Source organism: Ostrea edulis, chromosome 3 (genome assembly GCF_947568905.1).
Source record: "Ostrea edulis chromosome 3, xbOstEdul1.1, whole genome shotgun sequence".
Taxonomy (NCBI): Eukaryota; Metazoa; Mollusca; class Bivalvia; order Ostreida; family Ostreidae; genus Ostrea; species Ostrea edulis.
This window is the reverse complement of record NC_079166.1, coordinates 96,347,714-96,375,653: the sequence shown is the minus strand read 5'-3', so window position 1 is coordinate 96,375,653 and position 27,940 is coordinate 96,347,714. Positions and strand designations below refer to the sequence as shown.

The 27,940-nt window shown below is 36.1% G+C and overlaps 1 protein-coding gene across 6 annotated transcripts; it reads right to left on the bottom strand.

The window, feature by feature from the left end:
* Positions 1 to 39: 39 nt before the first annotated feature.
* Positions 40 to 27,858, bottom strand: LOC125673945 (protein PAT1 homolog 1-like). Of its 6 annotated transcripts, none has more exons than XM_048910908.2 (20): positions 27,762 to 27,858; positions 23,240 to 23,342; positions 21,711 to 21,820; positions 20,496 to 20,594; positions 20,286 to 20,354; positions 16,930 to 17,055; positions 16,305 to 16,532; positions 15,703 to 15,943; positions 12,925 to 13,059; positions 11,187 to 11,406; positions 10,331 to 10,396; positions 9,401 to 9,698; positions 8,579 to 8,711; positions 7,485 to 7,645; positions 6,531 to 6,598; positions 5,093 to 5,240; positions 4,457 to 4,531; positions 4,142 to 4,279; positions 3,640 to 3,737; positions 40 to 1,868 (listed from the first exon to the last, which is right to left on the bottom strand). In XM_048910908.2, exons 1-20 carry the CDS (start codon positions 27,798 to 27,800, stop codon positions 1,688 to 1,690), a joined length of 2,736 nt encoding a protein of 911 aa, XP_048766865.1. In that variant the 5' UTR covers positions 27,801 to 27,858; the 3' UTR covers positions 40 to 1,687. The 6 variants fall into 6 exon arrangements, with proteins under 6 accessions (XP_048766865.1, XP_048766867.1, XP_048766866.1 ...); XM_048910910.2 differs by having other exon boundaries at positions 13,033 to 13,059; XM_048910909.2 differs by having other exon boundaries at positions 15,799 to 15,943.
* Between the last annotated feature and the right edge of the window lie 82 nt (positions 27,859 to 27,940).

Below are 27,940 nucleotides of genomic sequence, written 5' to 3'. Positions count from 1 at the left end.
TTACCCTGTCCTGCTCCTAATAAATACAAAATAACTCAATTTTTTTCATCTGCAAATTTTTACTTTACAAATCATGTGTGACAGAAGCACTATAATACTCGGTGAAAGACAATTGGTCCGTGTTTTAAGGCCTAAACATATATCGCCTGGGCTTAACAAATATCGCCCCACAGACCTCAAATAAACTAATAGGTACAAAATTGAATTTCTCCTCACTGTACAAACCTTCTCCATCTACAACTTACAATCTGGGTCAACCAGCTCAGGTTTAGCTCCCCTTATCACAGCCACTATCGTTACAAATTATATTAGCTTTACAGGTTACAGGAAATGATTACAATCCAAACATAGGGTCACACTTTAAATTAATCCATTATGTACGATATGATATGTGCACCATATTCCCCCAGTATATGTCCCGCATGACTGTCTACAGAACCTAGGTACAGTTCAGATAGCAAGACGGTTTTTTGGGGGTAAATATGATATTCCAAATGATAAACTGAATTAACTGATGATAAGTAAATGAATATTGTACTGGTTATGTAAATGACGACGATACAAATGATGTAAAATGAGAAAAAATTCAACATTTGATCAAAAACGTTTTGTACAATGGAGACTATGCAGGCCATCAAATGACCTTCACCTCTGACATTATATTAAACTCTGAAACACACGGGGGAGAGGTGTTGGACATTCCCATCACGATACTAACACTGATGAATGGCTTCACATCATTCACAGTACATTCCAGAAAATTCATACTGGTTCGTGAACGATGAGAAATTTGTAAGATTGCTTCCATTAGCTATGAAAATATTGAATAAGTGATCAAATGTTTACGCTAAGAAGGAACTACTACATGTATATATTGTAGGAGCCTAATATGGTCCCTTAATAATGTGAAAATTTGATGTTTTGTAATTTTTAATGCATTTTTTCTAACTTCAATTCTTATGTGACAAAACCATAATATTAAATATTAAGGGTCGATTTCGAGCCATTTTCCTGAAACTTCACATCCGCATTGTATTTTCCATGGTCAATTTTTGGAAAATAATGGAATTTTTTCTTTTATTCTAAACCATTGATCAGCTTAGTGAACAAGATTAACTATCCTGCCAATGATAGACTTGTTGTAACAATATGAATAGCGAGCTCAACTTCTCACTTTTTAAAAAATCCAGAAAAAAAAAGTGTAATGTCACAAGCACGTTTTCTTTATGCAGAACATGCATCAGAAACTTGTGTATTCACTTTCCATCAAATTTAAATAATCTGTACATGCTATGCTTAAAAAACAACTAAGTCATTTCAGGGAAGCATCTCAGACCAAAACCATATATAAATGTGGATGTCGTTCTTTGTAAAGCATTTCTGATCACTATTTTCATACTATTTATGATTCCATCAGATGATCAGCTCGCACAACGTGTCAAAACATGGTATTCTATGAAATGTACACATGTACTGATGTTCAAAATCTACATCCACACGAATATGACATTATTGAAGATCAAAATAATCAATCCACAAAATCACTGTCACACATACAGTACATAATCTGGGATTGACTTCGAAAAAAAAAACCGATTTTCTAAACACACTTTTTTAAAAAAATCACTTTCACAATGGAACTGAATTTTCACCAATATCATCATAAATAGATTTGATATAGCTGGTTTCACACAGCCCGCTCTGGTTCAGTGAACAGCTTGACCTTGTCTTCGATGACCGCTATGAGTTTTTTGTTGAGGAGACGATCTAAATGTTCCGTGATTGTGGCGTGGTGATGTTTGGGGTGCACCAGAGATTCTGTGGGAACAACAGCGAGGATTCCAGCGAACTCGTGTACAAATTGACACCTGAAATAACACATACAGCATGTAATTAGAAAACTAACTAGTCAGATATGGCACTGCAATGAACATTTCAAAACCAAATCAGGGCACTGCAATGAATATATTAAAACAAAATCAAAGTTCCATAACTCCGTAAAGACAAAACCAATAAACTCGAGAGAAAAAGGTCTTCCTCCTCCTAATCCAAGCAATACCTTTAGATCTTATAAAAATCTCAAGTTATTGGTTGTCATAGAAACAGCTATTACCTTATTAACATTAAAAAACATGCTAAGTCCCATAACTCCGTAGCGACAAAGCTGACAAATCTGAAAATCAAAAGGAGTCTTGCCCTGTCTAATCCATATTATTACGTATAACATTTATGAAAATCTTCCCTAGAAAACTTGCATGTACGTTATTGCATGTCATAGAAAGTTCTGACAGACAGATGGACAAAATGATGATCACCCACCCTATGGTACACAGTTAGACTGCTCTCTCTGTTACCTTATTATTCCTGAAGTATTTGACTTTCTTGTAAAATTATACAATGGATGAATACAAAATAACATTTAAGAAACTTTTAAGTTTGGATGAGAATCTGATACTAACAAGCTTGGATGAGAATCTGATACTACAAGTTTGGATGAGAATCTGATACTACAAGTTTGGATGAGAATCTGATACTACAAGTTTGGATGAGAATCTGATACTACAAGTTTGGATGAGAATCTGATACTACAAGTTTGGATGAGAATCTGATACTACAAGTTTGGATGAGAATCTGACTAGTTTGGATGAGAATCTGATACTAACAAGCTTGGATGAAAATCTGATACTAACAAGTTTGGATGAGAATCTGATACTACAAGTTTGGATGAGAATCTGACAAGTTTGGATGAGAATCTGATACTAACAAGTTTTGCTGATAACCTATTACAAGATTGCATAAATAACATCTTGTGAAACGTAAGCGATTCCACAGAAAACAAAACTACAGACCTTCACGGTGAATTACAAAATAATAAAATCGTAGTACAAAATATCGGAATTCTCATCCGAACACAATGCAGCATGTGGTTACCAGTAGCAACATTCTAATTCATTGAAATACAGCATGATACTGACTGTAGAGTTATATCACAATACGTACTGTACTTAAAGGGATTCATTATTTGATATTATCTATATCTAGTTTGATCCGTCCCATTAAGGAGGAACAACACACCTGTGAGATCTAATGTACTGTATGTAGATCATTAAGGAGGAACGACACACCTGTGAAATCTAATGTACTGTATGTAGATCATTAAGGAGGAACGACACACCTGTGAGATCTAATGTACTGTATGTAGATCGAAAGTGGAGGATACGTACAATGATAATTCTAAAATTGAAAAGTTTTTACTTACATTTGTTTAGTTAAAAAATGCAAGCATTGCTGATATTTATATTTTCATTCAAGTTACAATAAGTTGGCCATTATGACGATATCTTATTCCCCAAGTTATCTCTTAAATCATTAACAATAGCAAAATTTTGGCATGATTTATTTGTGGTGAAAAGACCGAGCCTAAAACTAAAACAAGAGGCTCTCAAGAGTCTGAATCATTCACAAGGCCTACATGTACCTTGATAAAATAAAAGTTATCAGGCTTGTTACTGACCGTCTATGAAAATTTATGGGCTTCATCAAACCTATATACATTTCGTAGACGTTCAGTAAAAGATGTAATAACTAATTGTGTTGCCAGGTTGCTGTGATCAGACACTGAGAGGAGAAGCAACCTACCATAGAGACTCCAGCTGGTTGTCCATGTCCAGGGGGGAGGTGTTAACATGGAGGACTTCACCGCGGTGTAACAGGCTGCATACCAACGAACTTCCAAACTACAACACAGACACATTACTGTCATTAGTAATAATCCTGTACAGGCACCAAACTACAACACAGACACATTACTGTCATTAGTAATAATCCTGTACAGGTACCAAACTACAACACAGACACATTACTGTCATTAGTAATAATCCTGTACAGGCACTAAACTACAACATAGACACATTACTGTCATTAGTAATAATCCTGTAACAGACACCAAACTACAACATAGGCACATTACTACCTTTAGCAATGATCCTGTTACAGGCCCCAAATTATAACATAGACACATTACTGTCATTAGTAATAATCCTATAACAGGCACCAAGCTACTTGTGTCAATCTACATATATAAATTCTATGAACATGAAATTAATCTCGGTCTTCTGGTTCTAAACTTAACGGCTCTGACCTTGTTCTGTATGGCCACAGCGGCAGTCTTGGACTGGTTCTGTCCCGATTCCTTCAACTCTGTGGCAAAGTTGACGAGGTTTTGGAGATCACAGTTTTCAATCACTCGGATAACTGAATCGTGGAGACACATCAATCCCTAGAAATGGCATTATTGCAATTCTATTATTAAAGGTAATGTTCAATCATATGAATAACAGAGGAATTTCATACTCCTAAAAAGCATAAATTCATCCTGGAATTAATTCAGATACTTATTTTCACAAGTCTTATACAGATATACCCAAAAACTTTAAAAAGGAGACAAAATGTGTACCTCATCACCCTGGTCCTTCTTGATTAGGTGAGTCATGTTTTTTAGCAGTAACTGTACCAGATTTTCCGCCTGAATCTGTTTATGAAAACCAATCAAATGCACTGTTACATAAGTTTATAATAAAGAGCAAATGAAACAAATCAAATCATATAAGACAATCAATCAGATGCACTGTTACAACATACATAAGATTATTTCCTCAAGAAAATTAAGCTCCATTGTTTTCAAGTCTGACAGCTTTCTTTGTTTACAGCTTACCTTGTTTAGAAGGGGCAGTACCCGAGCCACCAGTTTCCTCCCCTTTCTTTGTTTAAAGCTTAACTTCTTTAGAAGGGGCAGTACCCAAGGCATCAGTTTCCTCCCCTTTCTTTGTTTACAGCTTACCTTCTCTAGAAGGGGCAGTACCCGAGCCACCAGTTTCCTCCCCTTTCTATGTTTAAAGCTTACCTTCTTTAGAAGGGGCAGTACCCGAGCCACCAGTTTCCTCCCCTTTCTTTGTTTAAAGCTTACCTTCTCTAGAAGGGGCAGTACCCGAGTCACCAGTTTCCTCCCCTTTCTATCTTTAGAGCTTACCTTCTCTAAAAGGGGCAGCACCCGAGCCACCAGTTTCCTCCCCTTTCTATCTTTAGAGCTTACCTTCTCTAGAAGGGGCAGTACCCGAGCCACCAGTTTCCTCCCCTTTCGGATGGACATGATGGAGAGAAAGTGTTCTTTATTTCCAGGACACAACAAATATTTGTACAGATCAGTCAGCATGTTCTTTCTGTCCTCATATAACGGTTTTCTGTGAAAATTGGAATGAAAATTAAAATTCAAAACACTATGTTTTTTTGTTATTTACTTCCTAAAATATTGTATTTCTGGTGCAAAATAATACTTTTTCTGCAATAGGAAATCATACAATAACAAGAGGCCCATGGGCCACATCGCTCATCTGAGTCACCTTGGTCCATATCAGAAGACTTTCCATATATATTTGCATGTAAAACCGTAGTCCCTATTATGGCCCCAAACATACCCCTGGAGGCCATAGTTTTTGCAAACTTGAATCTACACTATGTCAAAAAGCTTTCATGTAAATGTGAACTTCTTTGGCCCAATGGTTCTTGAGAAGAAGATTTTTAAAGATTTTCCCTATATACACTGTACATGTATTTGTATGTAAAACTTTTAATCCCCTTTGTGGCCCCATCCTACCCCAGTGGGCCATGATTTTGACAAACCTGAATCTGCACCATATCAGAAAGCTTTCATATAAATCTCAGCTTTTCTGGCTCAGTGGTTCTTGGGAAGAAGATTTTTAAAGATTTTTCCTATATATTTGTATGTAAAACTTTGACCCCCTATTGTGGCCCCATCTGACTCCCGGGGGCCATGATTTTAACAATTTAGAATCTGCACTATATCAGGAAGCTTTCATATAAATCTCAGCTTTTCTGGCTCAGTGGTTCTTGAGAAGAAGATTTTTCCTATATATTTGTATGTAAAACTTGGATCCCCTATTGTGGCCCCATCCAACCCCTGGGGGCCATGATTTTAACAATTTAGAATCTGCACTACCTAATAAAGCTTATATATAAATTTCATCTTTTCTGGCCCAGTGGTTCTTGAGAAGATTTTTTAATGACCCTACCCTATTTTTACCTTTTCTTGATTATCTCCCCTTGGAAGGTGGCCTGGCCCTTTATTTTAACAAGTTACAATTCCCTTTACCTAAGGATGTTTTGTGCCAACTTTGGTTGAAATTGGCCCAGTGGTTTTTGAGAAGAAGTCAAAAATGTTAAAAGTTTACAGACGGACAGACGGATGGAGGCCGGAATACGGTTGATCAGAATAGCTCACTTGAGCTTTTAGCTCAGGTGAGCTAAAAAAATTAAGTGATGTGTTTAAAGTTTTGCATGTGAAATGTACGTCCTGCATCTGACTATTTTTCACAAACATTTTAGGGAAACAAAAATTGTTGAATGGGGCAGAAAACAACAGAGAATATTCGCATGTATCAAATCAGAAGCTGGAACCACAGGATAACGATCTCTTTAACGCCGTGGAAGACTTAGAATATTGAAATCATTACCTCGCTTCTTCTGGCAAAGCTAGTATTTTCTTTTCTATGTCATCCACATCTAATAACAAATTGTAGCCCTACAAAACAAACACATTATCTTTGTTAGATCACTGTCCCATCACCTAAATCAATTCTGTACATAAACACCATCACCTAAATCAATTCTGCACATAACACCATCACCTAAATCAATTCTGTACATAACACCATCACCTAAATCAATTCTGTACATAACACCATCACCTAAATCAATTTTGTACATAACACTATCACCTAAATCAATTCTGCACATAACACTATCACCTAAATCAATTCTGTACATAACACTATCACCTAAATCAATTCTGCACATAACACCATCACCTAAATCAATTCTGTACATAACACTATACATCGTAGGAACTCGTAATTTAATTAGTCGATGCTTACTCTGATGACTATACCGAAATTAAAGCAATATCAGCTCTAAATCTGAAAATCTTATTTTGTTGTCAAACTATTATGATAGTTTTGTATGTATCTTTGACCAGTCATTGATAAAAATTAAAACTAAGTTTCAGATTTTATCAAAATAAAGATTTTGGTTCTATCAAATATAGAGCATTATATGAATTTTTGTATGAGAAGACAAAAAGTGTAATTTGGCTTCATTCAGAGCCTCTGGATAGGTTGTCTAACACAAATATCATTAAATAACAAAAGTTTATAAACCTTATTTTGCAGTCATTAAAATAGTAAATAATAATGTTAGTGCAAAAATTTTCAACACCAAAATGACAGCTAATATCACTAAATAGGAACTCTTATAAACAATATTACCACATTTATTTCTACATCACAAAACTGTTCACCACAATATCATACATGTATATATAACAAAGGAATTTACAAAATTGAAGTACAATATGAAAACTGGCTCCAACGTTGTCGAACTGCAATTAAAATCACTACATGGAGACTTACATTTTCTATTTCCATGAGCAGCTGCCGACTGCGACGTAGCTCTTTAGAGACATTTTTGGGTTCCTCGGATTGGGATTTGCCATCACTTCGAACATCGATAATCTGCCTCGGATTGTGAACACTGGATGTAGTTAGTCGTCCCAGGGACCCCTCAAACTGGGCTGTAAAGATCAAATGTAGCCATTAAAATCGAAAGCCTATACCTCGCAATGTCAGCTGTAAATATCACATATACATACTGAGGTTCCATTGTATATGTTTGTATGGAATATTCAAGTTCCATCATGCCTGATTTTTATAACTTTGTCTGGAATATCAAGATATCACTGTACACATTTGACATATTAAAGTTCCTATGTACATTGTAGTACCTAGTTTCTATGACTTTGTCTGGAATATCAAGATTCCACTGCACACAGATTTATGAAATAATGAGGTTCACCTGTTCCTGGTTTGCATGGAATATTGAGGTTTAACTGTACCCATATTGTATGGAATATTGAGGTTTAACTGTACCAAGTTTGTATGGAATATTGAGGTTTATCTGTACCCGTATTGTATGGATTATTGAGGTTTAACTGTACCCGGTTTGTGTGGAATATTGAGGTTTAACTGTTCCCGGTTTGTGTGGAATATTGAGGTTTAACTGTACCAGTATTGCATGGAATATTGAGGTTTAACTGTACCCGTATTGTATGGAATATTGAGGTTTAACTGTTCCCATATTGTATGGAATATTGAGGTTTAAGTGTACACGTATTGTATGGAATATTGAGGTTTAACTGTACCCGGTTTGTATGGAATATTGAGGTTTAACTGTACCCGGTTTGTATGGAATATTGAGGTTTAAGTGTCCCCGTATTGTATGGAATATTGAGGTTTATCTGTACCTGGTTTGTATGGAATATTGAGGTTTAACTGTACCCGGTTTGTGTGGAATATTGAGGTTTATCTGTACCTGGTTTGTGTGGAATATTGAGGTTTAAGTGTCCCCGGTTTGCATGGAATATTGAGGTTTAACTGTACCCGGTTTGTGTGGAATATTGAGGTTTAAGTGTACCCGGTTTGTATGGAATATTGAGGTTTATCTGTACCTGGTTTGTACGGTTTTGTTTCCAGCTTGGCCATGGCAGGGATGATAAGATTCAGTTCCGGGTCTTTGTCATCCATTATTCCATTCTGGTGGTTCTTTTGTCGCTCCTCGGCCTTCTTCTTCAGAGAGTAAGTCTAAAACACAGAGGCCACAGACTGTGAATATGTCCAGTCTATACGAAAGTTTTTTGGACCACACAGGACATTCGGTCCTGTGTAATCAATGAACACACCGGACCGAACCAAATTTTGTCAGACCGATAAACCTAATGTAAAAAAGTGAAACACGTGAAAATGTAAAACCAAGGAAATCTTATTTATTATATTAGTAATACTATACCAGGGACCCCTCCCGTATAATACTTTAGACGGTCCATGCGGTTTTAATCACATTCATTTACATATTTGGATTTGTGTGCTATCTTTTACTTAAAACAAACATTTAAATGACTCCGCATCAAAATAGTAAAGCTCAAAACCGGACACTGAGACATTGAACATTCCGGTCCGGTGTACAAAATGATGCATCGGACCTGAGGCACTGCACATCAGTCAGGTCTGACGGTCCGATGTCTTTCGCATAGACTGTATGTCAGAGTTAATCTGTGTGTAACACTCTTATATGTATGTCTACCGATACCAATCAGCGCAAAAGTGAGACGCATGAATGTCTACGACAATCTGATATTCACAAAACAGAACTTACAGTGTAATAACAGTCATCTAGGTACGGATTTTCTGTCTGGATTTAATAATTACAGAATTTACAGCAAAAAAGTCACCTAGTACGGATTTCTTGTCTGGATTTAACAAACAGAACTTACAGTGTAATAAAAATCATCAAGGTACGGATTTTCTGTCTGGAGTTGGATCAGCTGGATTTTGATGATCCAGTCTTTTTCCTTTTGTGTCATGAGCCCAGCGTAAGCATCCACAGACCGCTTCCTGTCTTCGTCCGGATTGTAATGGTAATATCGCCGACGGTCATATTCTCGCCGGTTGTCACGGTAATCTCGGCGATATTCACGATTATCTAGGTGATAACCTTGATCAAACTTGGAAGGGTCGTGACCTTCTGAATAGCCCTCTCTGTTGTCTGTATTGCTGTAGTTTCCACGGTTACTGAAAATGAAGAAATGTTTATGCTTTAGGAGACTTTAAGACATGAAGTATAGTGTACTACAGTTTTGATCTACTCTATGTGTCGGTGAAAGTCCGAGTTCTTCCTGGGGTCAGAGTTACTTATGTAAATTGTTTCATAATGATTGAAATTTTGTCAGGATCGCTTTGTTATGTGAAATCTATCAAATACACTTATATGTGTCCTTGTGACACCGTATATAAATTTTTATTTCTCAGTCTCTCATTGTTGTATAACATTGGAATAAAGTAAAATGAAACTATGAATGTTTAAGTTCACGATTTAGTAACGGTATAATTTCATGTATATTTTTCATTACAAGCTTCAGCATATTTCTTGAAAGTTTTTGCTTTAGAGACACTGACTGTAGGTGAGGTCGGACACGGTCGACTGACATCAGAATTTGTAAACAAGGTGTCCGATACCTCCTGCCTGTCATCATGTACTAATCACTGACTGTAGGTGTGGTCAGACACGGTCGACTGACATCAGAATTTGTGAACACAGTGTCTGACACCGCTTGCCCCTCATCATGTACAAATCAAACTGTGGATAATATTTTGAACTTTTGGCTGTATATTACAGAAATGACGAGCAGACTACTGTTACTCACTGTCCTCTGAAATGAACACGCCCACGTCCCCTTCTGGGATCTGAGTAACCCATTGAGTGGGGCGGTCTACAAAAATAGAAATATTCAATCAATTTCACACAAATAACAATATTGACAGGGGGTCTACAAAATAGGAATATTCAATCAATTCACACAAATAACAATATTGACAGGCGGTCTACAAAAATAGGAATATTCAATCAATTTCACACAAATAACAATATTGACAGGGGGTCTACAAAAATAGAAATATTCAATCAATTTCACACAAATAACAATATTGACAGGGGGTCTACAAAATAGGAATATTCAATCAATTCACACAAATAACAATATTGACAGGGGGTCTACAAAAATAGGAATATTCAATCAATTTCAACAAATAACAATATTGAAAAGTCATCATGTGATCATGTTCAATGTACACACAAAAATCTGTCGGTCAAAATTTTATTGCCAAAAAAGTCGACGTATATTCAATATAATTGTATATTTCCAGTTTTCTATGAACGATTTTGATTTCAACAAAGTAAAATATGTGAATGAAATAAAAATTTACATTACAACTTTAATTCGAAATTCTGATCCAAGCTCAGCACATAGATCTAATGTTTTTTTTCCAGTTTTTATGAAAGATTTTGATTTCAACAAAGTAAAATATGTGGAAAAAAATCTAAATTTTTACATTACAACATTAATTCAAATTCTGATCTAAATTCAGCACATATGTTTAATTATTTTTCCAAGTTAAATACAGTATTCTATGTGAATGAGATATTTTTCTTTTTACATCACAACTTGAATTGAAAATTCGGACCCGAGTTCAGCAGATTTCTTTGTAACACTGTAATCTCACCTTGGACCTCCGGGACTGCCCTGAACTGGAGGATAAGATCCGGGGTTGGGGGGGCCGTACGGACTGCTGTGCTGGGGGCCGTATGGACTGTCGTGGTGCGGGCCGTAGTGACCACCGTGTGGGCTTTGTCGGGGGCCTGGGCTGTTATATGGACTGTGTGGAGGGGGTCCTCGCAGCAGGGGCCGGGGGATACCAATAGGAGCGGTGGGCATACGGTTTCCTGTGTAATGAAACACATCTTTTAATATTCAGTACATAATAAAACCTTTTAATATACATATATATACATAATATAATCTATGGTATCAACACAGAAATTGAAAAAAATCTGACAGTTGATCCAGAAAATGCCGTATATTTCTTATATTGCACGAGAGCCTAATCTAGTGAAATCGCTGTTAAGCTTCGATTTCTGAAAATGTAAAATCAAAAATGTTGTTCTTAGAATGACTTTATATATGAAATCAACGACAAAAGATAATTCACGTCCTGATTATCTAACTTCATTCTAAAAACTTTAATCTCGTTTTGCTGCAAGTTATAATCTATTTTTCAAGTTTGAAATCAGAAATTTACAAGATCATTTTGCTAAAATCAAATATTTACCCCGTTTTTTTTTCTTTTTTTAAAAAAAAAATCAATTTTGCATCTTGCTATAACTCCATGTATTTATGCAGTAATGTATATAATCTATAGCCGTGATGGTATCAGCAGCAATATTACATACTAGATACCCAAGTATTTCTTGCACTGGGTTGACATTTTTTGTAATTTGATCCCTAAATGGTAGCAAATGATAATCATTCTGTTTTTCCAATTCCAAGCAGTTGCACTATACCTGCACATACCTTTATGTATCTATAGATACATGTATATTTTGCAATCTTTATTTTTTGCCGATTTTTTCTATTCGAAACTTTTCACAAAAAATTCCCGTTATAAGGTATCTATATAATCTATTTGTAGTTTTCACAGACTCTCTGCGCAATGACAACACTTGTTCCACAGGAACTATCTATAAATACTGTATAAATTTCCTCATCATCTAATTAAAGATGATCTGTTAATAGTCTGTGAGAAACGTGCAACATCCCGGACAAAATCAAATATAAAATACACACTGAAATAGCAATCAGGCCATTGGTTTTAATAATACAACCAGCATGCTCCTTCACAAAATATAAACATGCAGTTTTAGTGCAAGTAAACTTTGCTTTAATAAGTAACTGTCAATGTTCTTTGATTGCACGTCTTGAACAGAAAACATACAGACTGGTAAGAGAGCTGGGGGAAAGCTGGGATGAACAAGTTAGATGAATAAGTTAGATGAACAAGTTAGTTAGATGAACAAGTTAGATGAATAAGTTAGATGAACAAATCAGATAAACAAATTAAATGAACAAGTTAAATGTGTGGTAATTTTTTTCTGGACCAGACAAGCGCATTTCTGCTGTTTAAACTTTTAAAAGATGCTTAAAAGTTATTTCAAAATTAAGAGTATCCTTTGTCTTTCTGATATCAATTACTAAATTCTGAGTGCATTTAAAGTAAACAAAAGATTGAATTTACGTAGATCTCATAATTCAAGTGAATGGAAAAGATATAACAAAAAATACTGCCTCTTCTCATCATCAGCGTCCATGTCAGGTTCGTGCATTAATTCAAAATTAATGGGTAATTAAAACTCATGAAAAATCGTTTTCTCGCCAATTTTAACGAAAAAAAATTAAATTCCTACCCATGATGGTTTGCAGTGCCCTTTTAGCAAAGGCAGCCAGTAGAGAGAGCTGCGGGGAGCCAGGAGAAGAGGAGGGGGACAGACTAAAGGAGAGCGGAGACACCCTACCTGAGGGAGGGGACACATGCCCGATACCTACAACAGTGGAAATAGACAGTGAGGACCGGCCCTACGTCAGTTTTTGTACAGGTACAAGGTCAGGTTAGTTACAGGATTACTGAATACACTGATCTGGTTAGAAGAAGACTTACTAATAATGATGATTTGTAATATACACAACACACAATATACACTGCAACACATACATCACAAACAAATCGAATGAGAGAGCTACACATACATCACAAACAAATAGAATGAGAGAGCTATCTAACACATACATCACAAACAAATAGAATGAGAGAGCTACACATACATCACACACAAATAGAATGAGAGAGCTATCTAACACATACATCACAAACAAATAGAATGAGAGAGCTACACATACATCACACACAAATAGAATGAGAGAGCTATCTAACACATACATCACAAACAAATCGAATGAGAGAGCTACACATACATCACAAACAAATAGAATGAGAGAGCTATCTAACACATACATCACAAACAAATAGAATGAGAGAGCTATCTAACACATACATCACAAACAAATAGAATGAGGGAGCTACACATACATCACAAACAAATAGAATGAGAGAGCTATCTAACACATACATCACAAACAAATAGAATGAGGGAGCTACACATACATCACACACAAATAGAATGAGAGAGCTATCTAACACATACATCACAAACAAATAGAATGAGAGAGCTACACATACATCACACACAAATAGAATGAGAGAGCTACACATACATCACAAACAAATAGAATGAGAGAGCTACACATACATCACACACAAATAGAATGAGGGAGCTATCTAACACATACATCACAAACAAATAGAATGAGAGAGCTATCTAACACATACATCACAAACAAATAGAATGAGAGAGCTATCTAACACATACATCACAAACAAATAGAATGAGAGAGCTACACATACATCACAAACAAATAGAATGAGAGAGCTACACATACATCACAAACAAATAGAATGAGAGAGCTATCTAACACATACATCACAAACAAATAGAATGAGAGAGCTACACATACATCACAAACAAATAGAATGAGGGAGCTATCTAACACATACATCACAAACAAATAGAATGAGAGAGCTACACATACATCACAAACAAATAGAATGAGAGAGCTATCTAACACATACATCACAAACAAATAGAATGAGAGAGCTATCTAACACATACATCACAAACAAATAGAATGAGAGAGCTACACATACATCACAAACAAATAGAATGAGGGAGCTATCTAACACATACATCACAAACAAATAGAATGAGAGAGCTACACATACATCACAAACAAATAGAATGAGAGAGCTACACATACATCACAAACAAATAGAATGAGAGAGCTACACATACATCACACACAAATAGAATGAGGGAGCTATCGAGTTATAAATCACACACAGTGCAGCATATAAACATCGATCATTCTGAAAACAGAATCAGACGAGGGTCAATCTAATTAAAATCAGACTTCTTAGATCCGCGCTGTATACTCTGCGTAAGAAGATCTGACATAATCCGACTAGGGGTCATGTTCATTTGAACTTTATGTTAGCCAATCAGCGCGTCGGCTATGAAATCATCGGTGTTCACAATTCAAGGAAAATGGATGTGATTACACATTGCAGCTAGATGTGACGTCACAATGCACCGTTTACGTCGACTGGCGTTATATTCTCGCGTTGATTAAATAAACCATCTTGAAAACTATTCAAATCGTACCCATTCCTATTCATACACAAATCAGAATTCACAATTAATATAATTTGGGTGTATTTTATATCGTACGTTTTGTTGTTCGTATGAAAAGAATAGATTAGGCATTATTGTGAAAATTTAAAATTCGTTATGCGAGAATATACAATTCACAGTGTGGAATAAACTTTGTGGGAGAGAGATTACAGCAACTTGTTTACGAATTGCCAGGAACCGCCTAAATAACCTAAATTTATCTACTGAATTACCAAGAAATTAACACTGCGGACCAACCACATGTACTACAATTAACGACACCTGCTACAAACAAACTTTCTTTAAAAAATTATAAAATTGAAAACTAAATTCATATTTTCATAAATAAAATGATTACCATTTGCCATTTGGAATGTAATTTATTCCATGATTTCTCAATTCTAAAAATCCAAAACAGTGATGAAAATTTGTTATAGAATTCTATACAAAGAGGTAATAATTTCAACTTCTGAACATCACAGAAAATCAAGTCCTTTATTTTTTAGAAATTTTATATTTGTACTTATTACAACCAAAGCAAGACAAGAAAATAAATCAACCCCTGCATCCATTTCTCTGTAACAAGTGTCCTTATTGTTTAAAACACCCCGAGTGCGTTCGAGGTCGCCATTCCCGTTGTTCTTGTGCTCCGTTCTTAGAGTTGCAAACGACGAGAACATGTGCGCACGAACGTGTTCTTCGACCACATTAACTACAGAGGTGATGCGAGTTCTTGAACCTTGAACCCGTTCTCCAGTTGCGTACTCAGCGTTTGGGATCGACAGGAATTGGTACTTGTACGAAGAACGGCGATTTTGAACGCACTCCCCGTGTATGCATTTACAAACTGAAATCTACAGGCGGATCTAAGTTTACAACAAATCCACACAACATGCAAACCTGAAGCAGAGTGAGGAGAAAGCCTATGCAACATAACAGGCGAGGATCTATGATTCTGGGGAGTGGTTGGGCTTGTCCCCAGTGGGGATCTCCTACCGTTCAGCAGATGCGGTGGGATGGGACCAGGGGGCGTGGCCCCTGGATGCCCTTCCCCATTCCGTGGAGGATAAGGCCCCTGCCCCATGGGTGATCGCCGGTCATCCATCATTGGTATGTACGGGCCATATCCTGGAGGGAAACGCTACAAAAACAATGAATGATTAAAAATACGGGACAACATATATGGGAAATTATCAGTGATGACCTAGTTCATAATCAAAGTGGCAATGATATCCCCGGTACTTGATGCATGTACTTCGTGGGTCTTGAAAAATTTCCAATGAACTTCAAAGAAATTACCATACTACGTGTAAATCAAAAATACTAACAATAAATCCATGAATGCTATGAACGGCGACCTACCTGATGACCTTTGCCACACATTTGGAATTATAAACACCTCATTTCCACGTCTTCAATTACATAAACCTCACTTCAGTACAGTATGGTGGAGCTGCCCATACTTTGATTCCCAGCCAAAACGTACAGCCTAGTACACTAACCTGAGGAGTTTGGTTTCTTAATCCTGATAATCCGGGTGATAACCCAGGCGGAAATCCAGGAGGGGGGTGGTGCAGTTGAGGCTCAGGGGGAGGGGCCGACATCTTATCCTCTCCGCGAAGCTGCCGCTCCAAGTCCTCTGCTGTCATTGCATGACCTTTTGAACCAGGAAGTAATTGCTGCTCTAGCTCTTCCAGGGTCCTCCCCGGGGTAGAAACTACTGGGCCACCCTACAGGACAAAACCGGGTGATAATATCTGTGACTGATTTTAAAAAGTATGATTATCTTAAAAGATGCAACCGCTGTATATTGTTTTGGTTTTCTGTAGCTCTGAGTACTGTGTTAATGGCTATCTTGCCATACGATGTACGTATCACGAGGAATGCATGCAATATGATGAGTATTACAATACAGTTTGCATGACTTTAATAACCTCGGATTTCTTAGTTTTCTGGTGTTTTTTGTAGTAGTAGTACATTTAGTATTATTTCCAAGACAAAAATCACAAGACCTTCTGCATTAACATACATGTACAGTTCCCCCCCCCCCCCCCCCCCCCCCCCCCCCCCCCGCAGTTCTTTTCTATGAGGAACATTTCATAAGATTCTGAATTCTTATTCACTAACCTTTGTGTGTGTAGAACTGGAAGCTGCTTTGGCAAACTCAAACAAAGTTTGGAGGTTGTTGACTGATGGGGGTACATGCGTCTCTTTGACGGGAGACCCCCAGATATTTCTGCTAGTCGGAGATACCTAGGGAAAGAAGGAGAAGGTCACATGACAAATACACCTCTCTAAACTCTAAGCTGGTCACATAAACATACACCACTTCAAACTCTATATAAGACTAGACCACTTTACAAATGCATTGAAAATTCCACATCCGTACACTGTGTGCAATTCCTGAATATCTTTAACATGCATGTATCAGTTTAGTATTCATCATCATCATGAAATCTGAGAACTATTTTGTTCATTTCAACACACACTGAAGTGTAGCAGGCCCGCTGTAGATAACTATTGTATACATGTAACACACACTGAAGTGTAGCAGGCCCGCTGTAGATAACTATTGTATACATGTAACATACACTGAAGTGTAGCAGGCCCGCTGTAGATAACTGTATTGTATACATGTAACATACACTGAAGTGTAGCAGGCCCGCTGTAGATAACTGTATTGTATACATGTAACACACACTGAAGTGTAGCAGGCCCGCTGTAGATAACTGTATTGTTTACATGTAACACACACTGAAGTGTAGCAGGCCCGCTGTAGATAACTATTGTATACATGTAACATACACTGAAGTGTAGCAGGCCCGCTGTAGATAACTGTATTGTATACATGTAACACACACTGAAGTGTAGCAGGCCCGATGTAGATAACTGTATTGTATACATGTAACACACACTGAAGTGTAGCAGGCCCGCTGTAGATAACTGTATTGTATACATGTAACATACACTGAAGTGTAGCAGGCCCGATGTAGATAACTGTATTGTATACATGTAACACACACTGAAGTGTAACAGGCCCGCTGTAGATAACTGTATTGTATACATGTAACACACACTGAAGTGTAGCAGGCCCGATGTAGATAACTGTATTGTATACATGTAACATACACTGAAGTGTAGCAGGCCCGATGTAGATAACTATATTGTATACATGTAACATACACTGAAGTGTAGCAGGCCCGATGTAGATAACTGTATTGTATACATGTAACACACACTGAAGTGTAGCAGGCCCGATGTAGATAACTGTATTGTATACATGTAACATACACTGAAGTGTAGCAGGCCCGCCGTAGATAACTGTATTGTATACATGTAACATACACTGAAGTGTAGCAGGCCCGATGTAGATAACTGTATTGTATACATGTAACATACACTGAAGTGTAGCAGGCCCGATGTAGATAACTGTATTGTTTACATGTATTCTACTAAGAGCTGTTCCAGTAAAACATATATGGGACAGAGAGAAGGCACTTAAGAATTAGGATGACCACCCATTGAAGTGATTTTGGTACACGCCTATCAACCCTTACAGGCAAATAATGAAGCTTTATATAAGCACCTATAGAAGCAAATTGATTTATTTGAAAAGTAGAATTTAAAATATTCCCAAATCAGAATTTTTCCCCCACATCATACAGCACAAAATACTTTTTCATCTTGATATCAACTTTATTTCAGTATTCAATCCAGGCAGTTCCCTTTCAAGCATAATTTACAGAATGTCACAATTGTCTCTGTCAGTTGTGTGTTGTTTTGATTATTTTCTCTGTCAGTCGTGTGTTGTTTTGATTATTTTCTCTGTCAGTCGTGTGTTGTTTTGATTATTTTCTCTGTCAGTCGTGTGTTGTTTTATTTTCTCTGTCAGTCGTGTGTTGTTTTATTTTCTCTGTCAGTCGTGTGTTGTTTTATTTTCTCTGTCAGTCGTATGTTGTTTTATTTTCTCTGTCAGTCGTATGTTGTTTTATTTTCTCTGTCAGTTGTGTGTTGTTCTGATTATTTTCTCTGTCAGTCGTGTGTTGTTTTATTTTCTCTGTCAGTCATATGTTGTTTTATTTTCTCTGTCAGTTGTGTGTTGTTCTGATTATTTTCTCTGTCAGTCGTGTGTTGTTTTGATTATTTTCTCTGTCAGTCGTATGTTGTTTTATTTTCTCTGTCAGTCGTATGTTGTTTTATTTTCTCTGTCAGTCGTATGTTGTTTTATTTTCTCTGTCAGTTGTGTGTTGTTTTATTTTCTCTGTCAGTCGTATGTTGTTTTATTTTCTCTGTCAGTTGTGTGTTGTTCTGATTATTTTCTCTGTCAGTCGTGTGTTGTTTTGATTATTTTCTCTGTCAGTCGTATGTTGTTTTATTTTCTCTGTCAGTCGTGTGTTGTTTTATTTTCTCTGTCAGTCGTGTGTTGTTTTATTTTCTCTGTCAGTCGTATGTTGTTTTATTTTCTCTGTCAGTTGTGTGTTGTTCTGATTATTTTCTCTGTCAGTCGTGTGTTGTTTTATTTTCTCTGTCAGTCGTATGTTGTTTTATTTTCTCTGTCAGTTGTGTGTTGTTCTGATTATTTTCTCTGTCAGTCGTGTGTTGTTTTGATTATTTTCTCTGTCAGTCGTGTGTTGTTTTATTTTCTCTGTCAGTCGTATGTTGTTTTATTTTCTCTGTCAGTCGTATGTTGTTTTATTTTCTCTGTCAGTTGTGTGTTGTTTTATTTTCTCTGTCAGTCGTATGTTGTTTTATTTTCTCTGTCAGTTGTGTGTTGTTCTGATTATTTTCTCTGTCAGTCGTGTGTTGTTTTGATTATTTTCTCTGTCAGTCGTGTGTTGTTTTGATTATTTTCTCTGTCAGTCGTATGTTGTTTTATTTTCTCTGTCAGTCGTATGTTGTTTTATTTTCTCTGTCAGTCGTGTGTTGTTTTATTTTCTCTGTCAGTCGTATGTTGTTTTATTTTCTCTGTCAGTTGTGTGTTGTTTTATTTTCTCTGTCAGTCGTATGTTGTTTTATTTTCTCTGTCAGTTGTGTGTTGTTCTGATTATTTTCTCTGTCAGTCGTGTGCTGTTTTGATTATTTTCTCTGTCAGTCGTGTGTTGTTTTGATTATTTTCTCTGTCAGTCGTGCGTTGTTTTATTTTCTCTGTCAGTCGTGTGCTGTTCTGATTATTTTCTCTGTCAGTCGTGTGCTGTTCTGATTATTTCCCCACAGATTACCCTGGCATATGGTTTGGTAAAATAACCACCCTTAGAAGCAATTTTCGTGCAAAAGCCGCCACCATAGAATTCATATCCCATCAGTGTTAACCACCCATAGATTTTTCAGAAAAAACTGCCTTCCCCTGGTACTCCATATATTTTAATGGAACAGCCCTAAACAACTCAGCTGTAGTAAAGCTTACTTAAAACTGACTGGTAGTGTACTTATAAATAATAACATGAATTACTAACTACCACTATAGGTACTTGTGGGTCACTTACCAGATGTTCGGTGTCAAGAAGGGCTGGAGGGGAGGAGGGTCCAAACAAATCGTCCAGATTCTGGTGTTTCTGGGAGGAAAAAAAGAACTTGAGTTAAGTAAAAAAATCTTTTATTCGGTGCGACTACAAAAAACACTTCAGCGATAGGGAAGGGAAGAAAGCCTTGCAGAATAAAAGAGTTCTATAAAGAAAATGGTGCGTCCTGCTCACCTGAGGTATGGGTCTGTTTTTGCTGACATTGACGATGGCCGGGTCATCCATCTCTTCATCTTCAACAACCAGCTGACTGATGCTTTGTTCCATATACTCCTATATAATTATCAAAACAACATGTACTCCTATAATCAACAAAACAACATGTACTCCTATATAATTATCATGATTATTAAAACATGTACTCCTATATAATTATCACAACAACATGTACTCCTATATAATTAACAAAACAACATGTACTCCTATAATTATCAAAATATTCCAAATGTAAATACACAGACCTTATTCAGAAACAAATATTGTCAATTCCTAAATATATGCGAGGAATTTATTAACGCGGATATTCGCGAGAAACATCACTCACGAAATAAAATTACTCACTTTTAATTTTATATTGCCAAATTACATGTAAAAACTCCTGATCAAAAGAGCACTCGTAAATTGATGTTCTCGCGATTTGATGTCCACGAGTCATTTCGTGATAAGTACTCGCGTAAAATAAGGAATCGACAGTATTACAATATTTCTCATTCCCTCCTACATCTGAGCAATAAGGTTATCATCAGCTACCCAATAATATATTTATATAACATACAATAAGGACATCATCAGCTATCCAATAATATATTTATATAACATACAATAAGGACATCAGCTATCCTATAATATATTTATATAACATACAATAATATATTTATATAACATACAATAATATATTTATATAACATACAATAAAGACGTCATCAGCTATCCTATAATATATTTATATAACATACAATAAGGACATCAGCTATCCTATAATATATTTATATAACATACAATAATATATTTATATAACATACAATAATATATTTATATAACATACAATAATATATTTATATAACATACAATAAGGACATCAGCTATCCTATAATAACGTACTTGTAATATTTTCTATGGCCAATATTCACCTACACAGAATAATGTACCAATTTGCTTTTAGGCTCTACATAAACTGAAAATCTAAGGAATCTGGAAATGAAGCACTAGGAGAGCTATCCGAACCCTTCTGCTGTCTGAAATAGTACTGCCTCTTGCATATCTGCAGAACAACCTTAATAATGTTTGCATTGAAATTGTACAAATAAATCTACACTTATCCACTGCATTAAATGTTTTGTTGGGTTACAATGCCCGACCTACTCATCACAGGAATGAAATAGTCGTTACCTCCTGACTGGTGTAGTTCTTTATGTCGGAATCTCGGGAAGGTCGCCCATAGAGAACTTTGTCCCCCACCTCAATCAACTTCTCATGCTGTTCCTCCCAGTCAAAGTCCTCTGTAAAAATGGACATAAAATCATGATCGATTCACTTCTAAATCAACATAACACTGCCAGGAGGATTGCCATGATAAAGCAGATTCAATAAGAGGTACTGTGAGCAATGAAAATAAAGCAACACATCAATCGAATTAAAATCGGATCCCTTGATCCACTCCCTAAAAGATTGCTCCACTATAGTAACACATCACTATCGTGTAACATAAAAAAAACTCTTTTAATTAAATCGCAGTATCAATATTTAACAAAATATCAAAAATAAAGCATGTGTATCGATATGTATGTAAGTGGGATATCAAAAATTAAGCATGTGTATCGATATGTATGTAAGTGGGATATCAAAAATAAAGCATGTATATTGATACATGAATCATACACTGGGACATAAAAAATAAAGCATGTGTATCGATAATCGGGAAAATTTCATAATCGATAATCGGAAGAACTAGATCGATCAATGATCGATATAATCGGTATTTACATATAGTTAATAAATGTTCATTATTTTTGGGTTATTTCCATTTAGTTTTATGGATATGTGCAACATACACACATCTATTAGCTTATTTACAAGGAATGGAATTTTTTTTTTTAGCCATGACATCCAGATTGGCTTTAGTTTAGCTTTAAGAAACCTTAAAGTTTTCAGACGTCCGACTTTAGTTTCCATGGGTAGGGATATATATATCAAGTTATCAACTAATCCGAGATTCCTCCGACTCTTACCCCGCTTTTATATCGTGACCTGTGCAGGAGAGAGTCAGAGCGGACTCTATAATGAAAAGTGGGAATTCAGCGACACCGGTTAGTGTCGCTGCATTACCTACGTAATATAAAAGCGGGGACAAGAGTCGGGGGAATCTCGGATTAGTTATCAACTTCATTATTATTGAGTTGATCTCAATATCCATGATGATGATATCTAAAGCCTTCTTCCTTTTCAAATGTGTTGATTGACATATACATAGTTGATTTGTTCATAATGGGCTTCTGTTCGGGCGACAATCGATTATGAAAAATGGAATCGATAATCGGAATCGACGAGCCAAAAACGATCGACAATCGATTGTCGGCGACAATAGTTTCATCACTAACACGGCTCATACACTGGGACATCATGATGTTTCATTATCCTGCTGGATCATCCTAGCTCTGACATATCGCCTAAAACAATGATCACAGGTTTTTTATCTCTATTCTTTAAAAAGTAAATATTGTACATCTTGTCAACATTTCATCAAATTGAATTTAGGTGGATGTAAAGCTTAAACTTAGAGTAAGATTATCACCAAGTAGATCATTTGCTAGCAACATAGTGTGCATTACTCACTGGCTATGGTCTTTTGACACCCCCCCCCCCCCCCCCCCCCCACCTAATCAATGGACAGTTTCTCAACAGTCACTGGGAATACAAACCATCGATTTCGCCTCCAAACGTCTCATCATTCATCAGATCTATGTCCTCCTCTTCAGGTGCTTCCATAAGCTCATTGCTTTCGAACATCCCTGCCCCAAGGGCCTACAACAGGAAGTAAGTCAGTAAACAGGAAGTAAGTCTAAAATTTCACGCAAACTAATAAATATTCATCTTAAACTTTGCACTCTGTTAGTGTCCTAAGAATGACTCGACTGAATCCAGTCTGATTAAAATCAAACCTCTCACTTCGCTCGATATACGGACAGTCACTGCGTGCAGCGACTGTCCGTATATCGAGAGAAGTGAGAGGTTTGATTTTAATCAGACTGGACTGAATCCCACCAATATCCACTCAGTTGCAGGTACTCCAACAAAGTTTAATGTTATTCAATAGTTTCAAGCCCTTAGAAATTTGCTTCTAGCAATATTTAAACACTAAACTTACTGAAAAACAAATATTCAAACCAATTTGTCAAGTTTGAATAGACAAGAAACATCATTCCAAGCAACAGTATGAATCTTAGCTGTAAATTGTGTGATAAATCAAAACATTTTTTAAAGAAATATTTTTCACTTATTAGAGCCCGTAGCTTTCCCTGTAGATAACCTGTCTGTACATGTTTAAAAATATAGAAAACTTGATGAAAAATTTAACCATACCTATCGAACTTGAAAATTTTGGTCAAAATAAAGTTAATTCAAATGCAAATGCGAGGACATGTATTCCTCATTTTGAATCTCGTGTACCTAAGTCAAATCATTTTCGGGGTTCAAAATTACCTTATGTTCGTAACTTCGAGACTAGTAAAATACATGTCAGACTAGTAAACTCTCTACAGCAATAGTACGTACGGACTAGTGAAAATCCAGAAATCAATCTTGAAATGGTTAACATTTTAGCAAGATTTGTGTGAGTTTCATAGATGTTTGAACTTATGGTCGATTACCTGCATGGTTAAGTGTTTGCGTGACAATGACATGCTGATCTTTCAAACACATGGAGTAAGTCAAATCGTTTTCGGGGTTCAAAATTACCTTATGTTCGTAACTTTGAGACTAGTAAAATACATGTCAGACTAGTAAACTCTCTACAGCAATAGTACGTACGGACTAGTGAAAATCCAGAAATCAATCTTGAAATGGTTAACATTTTAGCAAGATTTGTGTGAGTCTCATAGATGTTTGAACTTATGGTCGATTACCTGCATGGTTAAGTGTTTGCGTGACAATGACATGCTGATCTTTCAAACACATGGAGTGCGTTTGATACCGTCGTTCTTCGCAAAAGCACAAATTCCTGCCAATTCTAAACTCCGAGTATGCATCACGAGAATGGGATCGAGGTGCAAGAACTGTAAGTAGTGTGGTCGAAGAACATACAAGTTCGTGCGCAAATGTTCTCATCATTTGCGACTCTAACACAGGAGTTCGTAACACTATAGCTCATGGCTTGGTCAATGGAGTGAAATTTATAGACTTTTTTGATAAAATTTCGAACTTCTGTGACACTAAGAACTGAGCACGATCGAAAACCACGGGAATGTCGATCTCGAACACACTAATGGACATTTATGAAAAGGGTTACGTGATTAACTCGGAGGTTACTGTATCCTTCTGAAGATCTTGAATGCAAAATGAAGTATGGTGCTCTTTTTCTTCTGTAGGCGTCAGAAACTGAATTGTTTGCAACTGTGATGTGTTTGGTTTGATTAAGATTAAATCATTGAATAACAAGATGTGTTTGTGAAATACAAATGCCCTCAATAATGACCAATTCTAAAGATGGCCAATGTTACAAGGACAAATATCTTGGTACCAGTAGAAAGATCTTGTCACAAGAAATGCTCATGATATGCAATATGAAAGCTCTAATATAAATTTACCATTTAGAAGTTATGACCAATGTCATTTTTTTTTTTAAAAGTAGGTCAAACTCCAAGGTCAAGGTTGCAGGGTCAAACATTTTGGTACCCATAGAAAGGTCTTATCACAAGGAATACTCATGTGAAATATCAAATCTCTAGCACTTACTGTTCAGAAGTTATTAGCAAGGTTAAACTTTTCAAAAAGTAGGTCAAACTCCAAGGTCAAGGGTAAAAAATATTGGTGCCCACGAAAAGGTCTTGCCACAAGGAATACTCAATAATGTATAATATCAAAGCTCTAGCACTTACTGTTCAAAAGTTATTAGCAAGGTTAAAGTTTCAGACAGAATGACAGAATTACAGACAGGACAAAAACAATATGCCCCCAATCTTCGATCTCGGGGGCATAAAAAGATCATTTAATATGATATACTGGACGGACTAGTGAAATGCTTTGTTGACAAGTGAACAACAATAGTCACCGAGTCCATACGGACTAGTGCTTCAAAAAGTAATTTCGAACCCTGCTTCTGAGATGTTACATAAAATCCATAAAAGCATCACAAACATATTTTCTTAATATATAAAATCACTCCTCGATTAATGTGATTGTACCATGTCTCCTACGTTTGTAAATTTGCTCAACACTGATGCTGAATATGGCATCACAATGCACTGTTTACATTAATTGCATTATATTTTCCACGTTCAATGAATAGGCGGACCTAAAGTTAGGATTGATAGAGCTCTGTCCTTACACGGTGCTAACTTTTGAACATTAGGTTCTAATATTTCGGGATATTTTTTGTCCTGTTATGAATATAGATACTAATGCCAATACTTTTTGCTTCATCCTCAAACATGGTCACACCATAAGACATATTATGATACATGTACATCCATTAAAATAGACAAACTTCAATGCTTGGTATTAACAAATTTCAATGCACAAATGTAAGACAAAAGGTTATATTGTTTTTTCATTCTATTGGCTTTGATATATGAGATAAAGTAAACATTTCAATGATAATCGAATAATAATTGATTATACATTTCAGGGTTTGACACTAAGCACGTCCGACTGACCAAGTCTAGTAAATGATAGGTCCGGTCGGATAAAATGATGATTTACTAGTCCGACTAGTCGTGTTGAAAAAATAAACAAGAAACTTTACTTTAAACCATAAGATATTTTATTCTTAACTTGAAAAATAACTGCAGAGTTTGAGAGCAATTTTGAACCATGTGATAACATAATCTCTATTTTTAGTTCTTAGACTAATAAATAAGTTGCAGTCGGAAGTGATGTTTTACGACATTTACTTGATGTTAATGTGTGTGTAAAGTTATGTTTCGGATAAATAGATACAAATTGAATTAATTTTCATTAAAAAACAATTATAATTTTTTTTAAAAACTGAAGGGGAAAAAATGAATTATAAGAGTTGTCGAAAACTGTCAGTTCTGTCGGCAAGGCTGATAAAATTTTAGCTGGACCGATAATTTTCTAGAAAATGTCGGTCCAAATGACCGTTTGAAAATATCGGGTGTGATCCGATTATTTTAGAGCTCGGGTTCAAGATGCGCACAAGTGAAAGTCACTGAAACAACATGGCCGATCAAATTTATGAAAGTTTCTCTACTCTGGAAGAAAAGACTGGTCGTGGTAGCTCAGTTGTAGACTGTTCGTTTGGTAACTGGAGGGTTGTAAGTTTGAGTTCTGCTTGTGCCATGGCCACGTCAAGAACCCTCACTACTATGTAGTCTTGAGTCAAAGTACAAAGCATAGGTCTAAATTTGTGGTGTTTCACCTACAGCTGGTCACGTCTCATTATGAGGGGAAAAGTCCTGACGGGACATAAAACAAACAAACAACTTGGTAAGAAAAGAAAAAAATGCTGAACCTGGACCACTTAGAAAATTACGCAGGCTTCCGTGGTGTTCATGAGTTCCAAGATGGATGGAAAACTTATCGTATTTGGCTGGATATTATGAGTGGGAGATGCATTGCTGTTAAAACAATAAAAGGCATTTTGGTGCAGTTCTTTTTTCTTCGTTCTTTCTATGCAATACAGGGTACATGTATCTGGTCTGACAAAACTTTGTCCAGTCTGACAGAACCTTTAACTCTGTCAGACAAATGTCTGACATGACAGTGATTTAAAAATTTCGACAACTCTGTAATTATTCAATCTTTGCTTCACCATATCCTTAAAGTCATACAATATGGATAAAAAGTGTTGGAAATAAAACCTAATATCTTTTGACGAAAGGCTCATGACCAATGAAAGACATTACGTAAATGGAACTATATATTATACAGAGATAATTCGGGATCACAATATATACATTTCTTATTTCGTCTTTCTTCGCCTGAACAAACATTTCGTACAGCAAACCTTACTAGAATGCTGTGTGTATACGCAAATATCAGCAGGCAACGCGACTTACAATAAACACCTGTTTTAATCTTTAAAACAGTGTCAAAATCGTTGTCATTTTGAAAATGATTTTCTTACTCATTTATAAATCGAAAATTGTTGGTTGTTTAGACCAAAAAAAAAACTGTTAAAGAGAAACAAGAGAGTAAGTTTGAATCTACACATTAAGAAAACTTCTGTAGTCGCCTATGAAATATTATCACATCTTTACGTACAGAGTTGTGAGAATCCACTATCGAGAACGTGTCTTCCATCTCAGGCCATTTTTTTTTTTTTTATTTTTTACGTTCCGAACTCTCAAACCAAATGAATTTACTGGCCAAGAAGAACAAGAATATACTAAATAATAAAATGATTTGTATATTAAATATACCAATTGATTGTTATTTTTATC

What these genes read in the sequence shown, in the direction of transcription:
- LOC125673945 (XM_048910908.2), bottom strand. Translation starts at nt 27,800, where the DNA reads ATGGAAGACACGTTCTCGATAGTGGATTCTCACAACTCT. An exon ending in TAGTGGATTCTCACAACTCT is followed by an intron (nt 23,343 to 27,761) that starts GTACGTAAAGAT and finishes TTCCTGTTGTAG; the next exon opens with GCCCTTGGGGCAGGGATGTT. An exon ending in GCTTTGCCAGAAGAAGCGAG is followed by an intron (nt 5,241 to 6,530) that starts GTAATGATTTCA and finishes CAATTTTCACAG; the next exon opens with AAAACCGTTATATGAGGACA.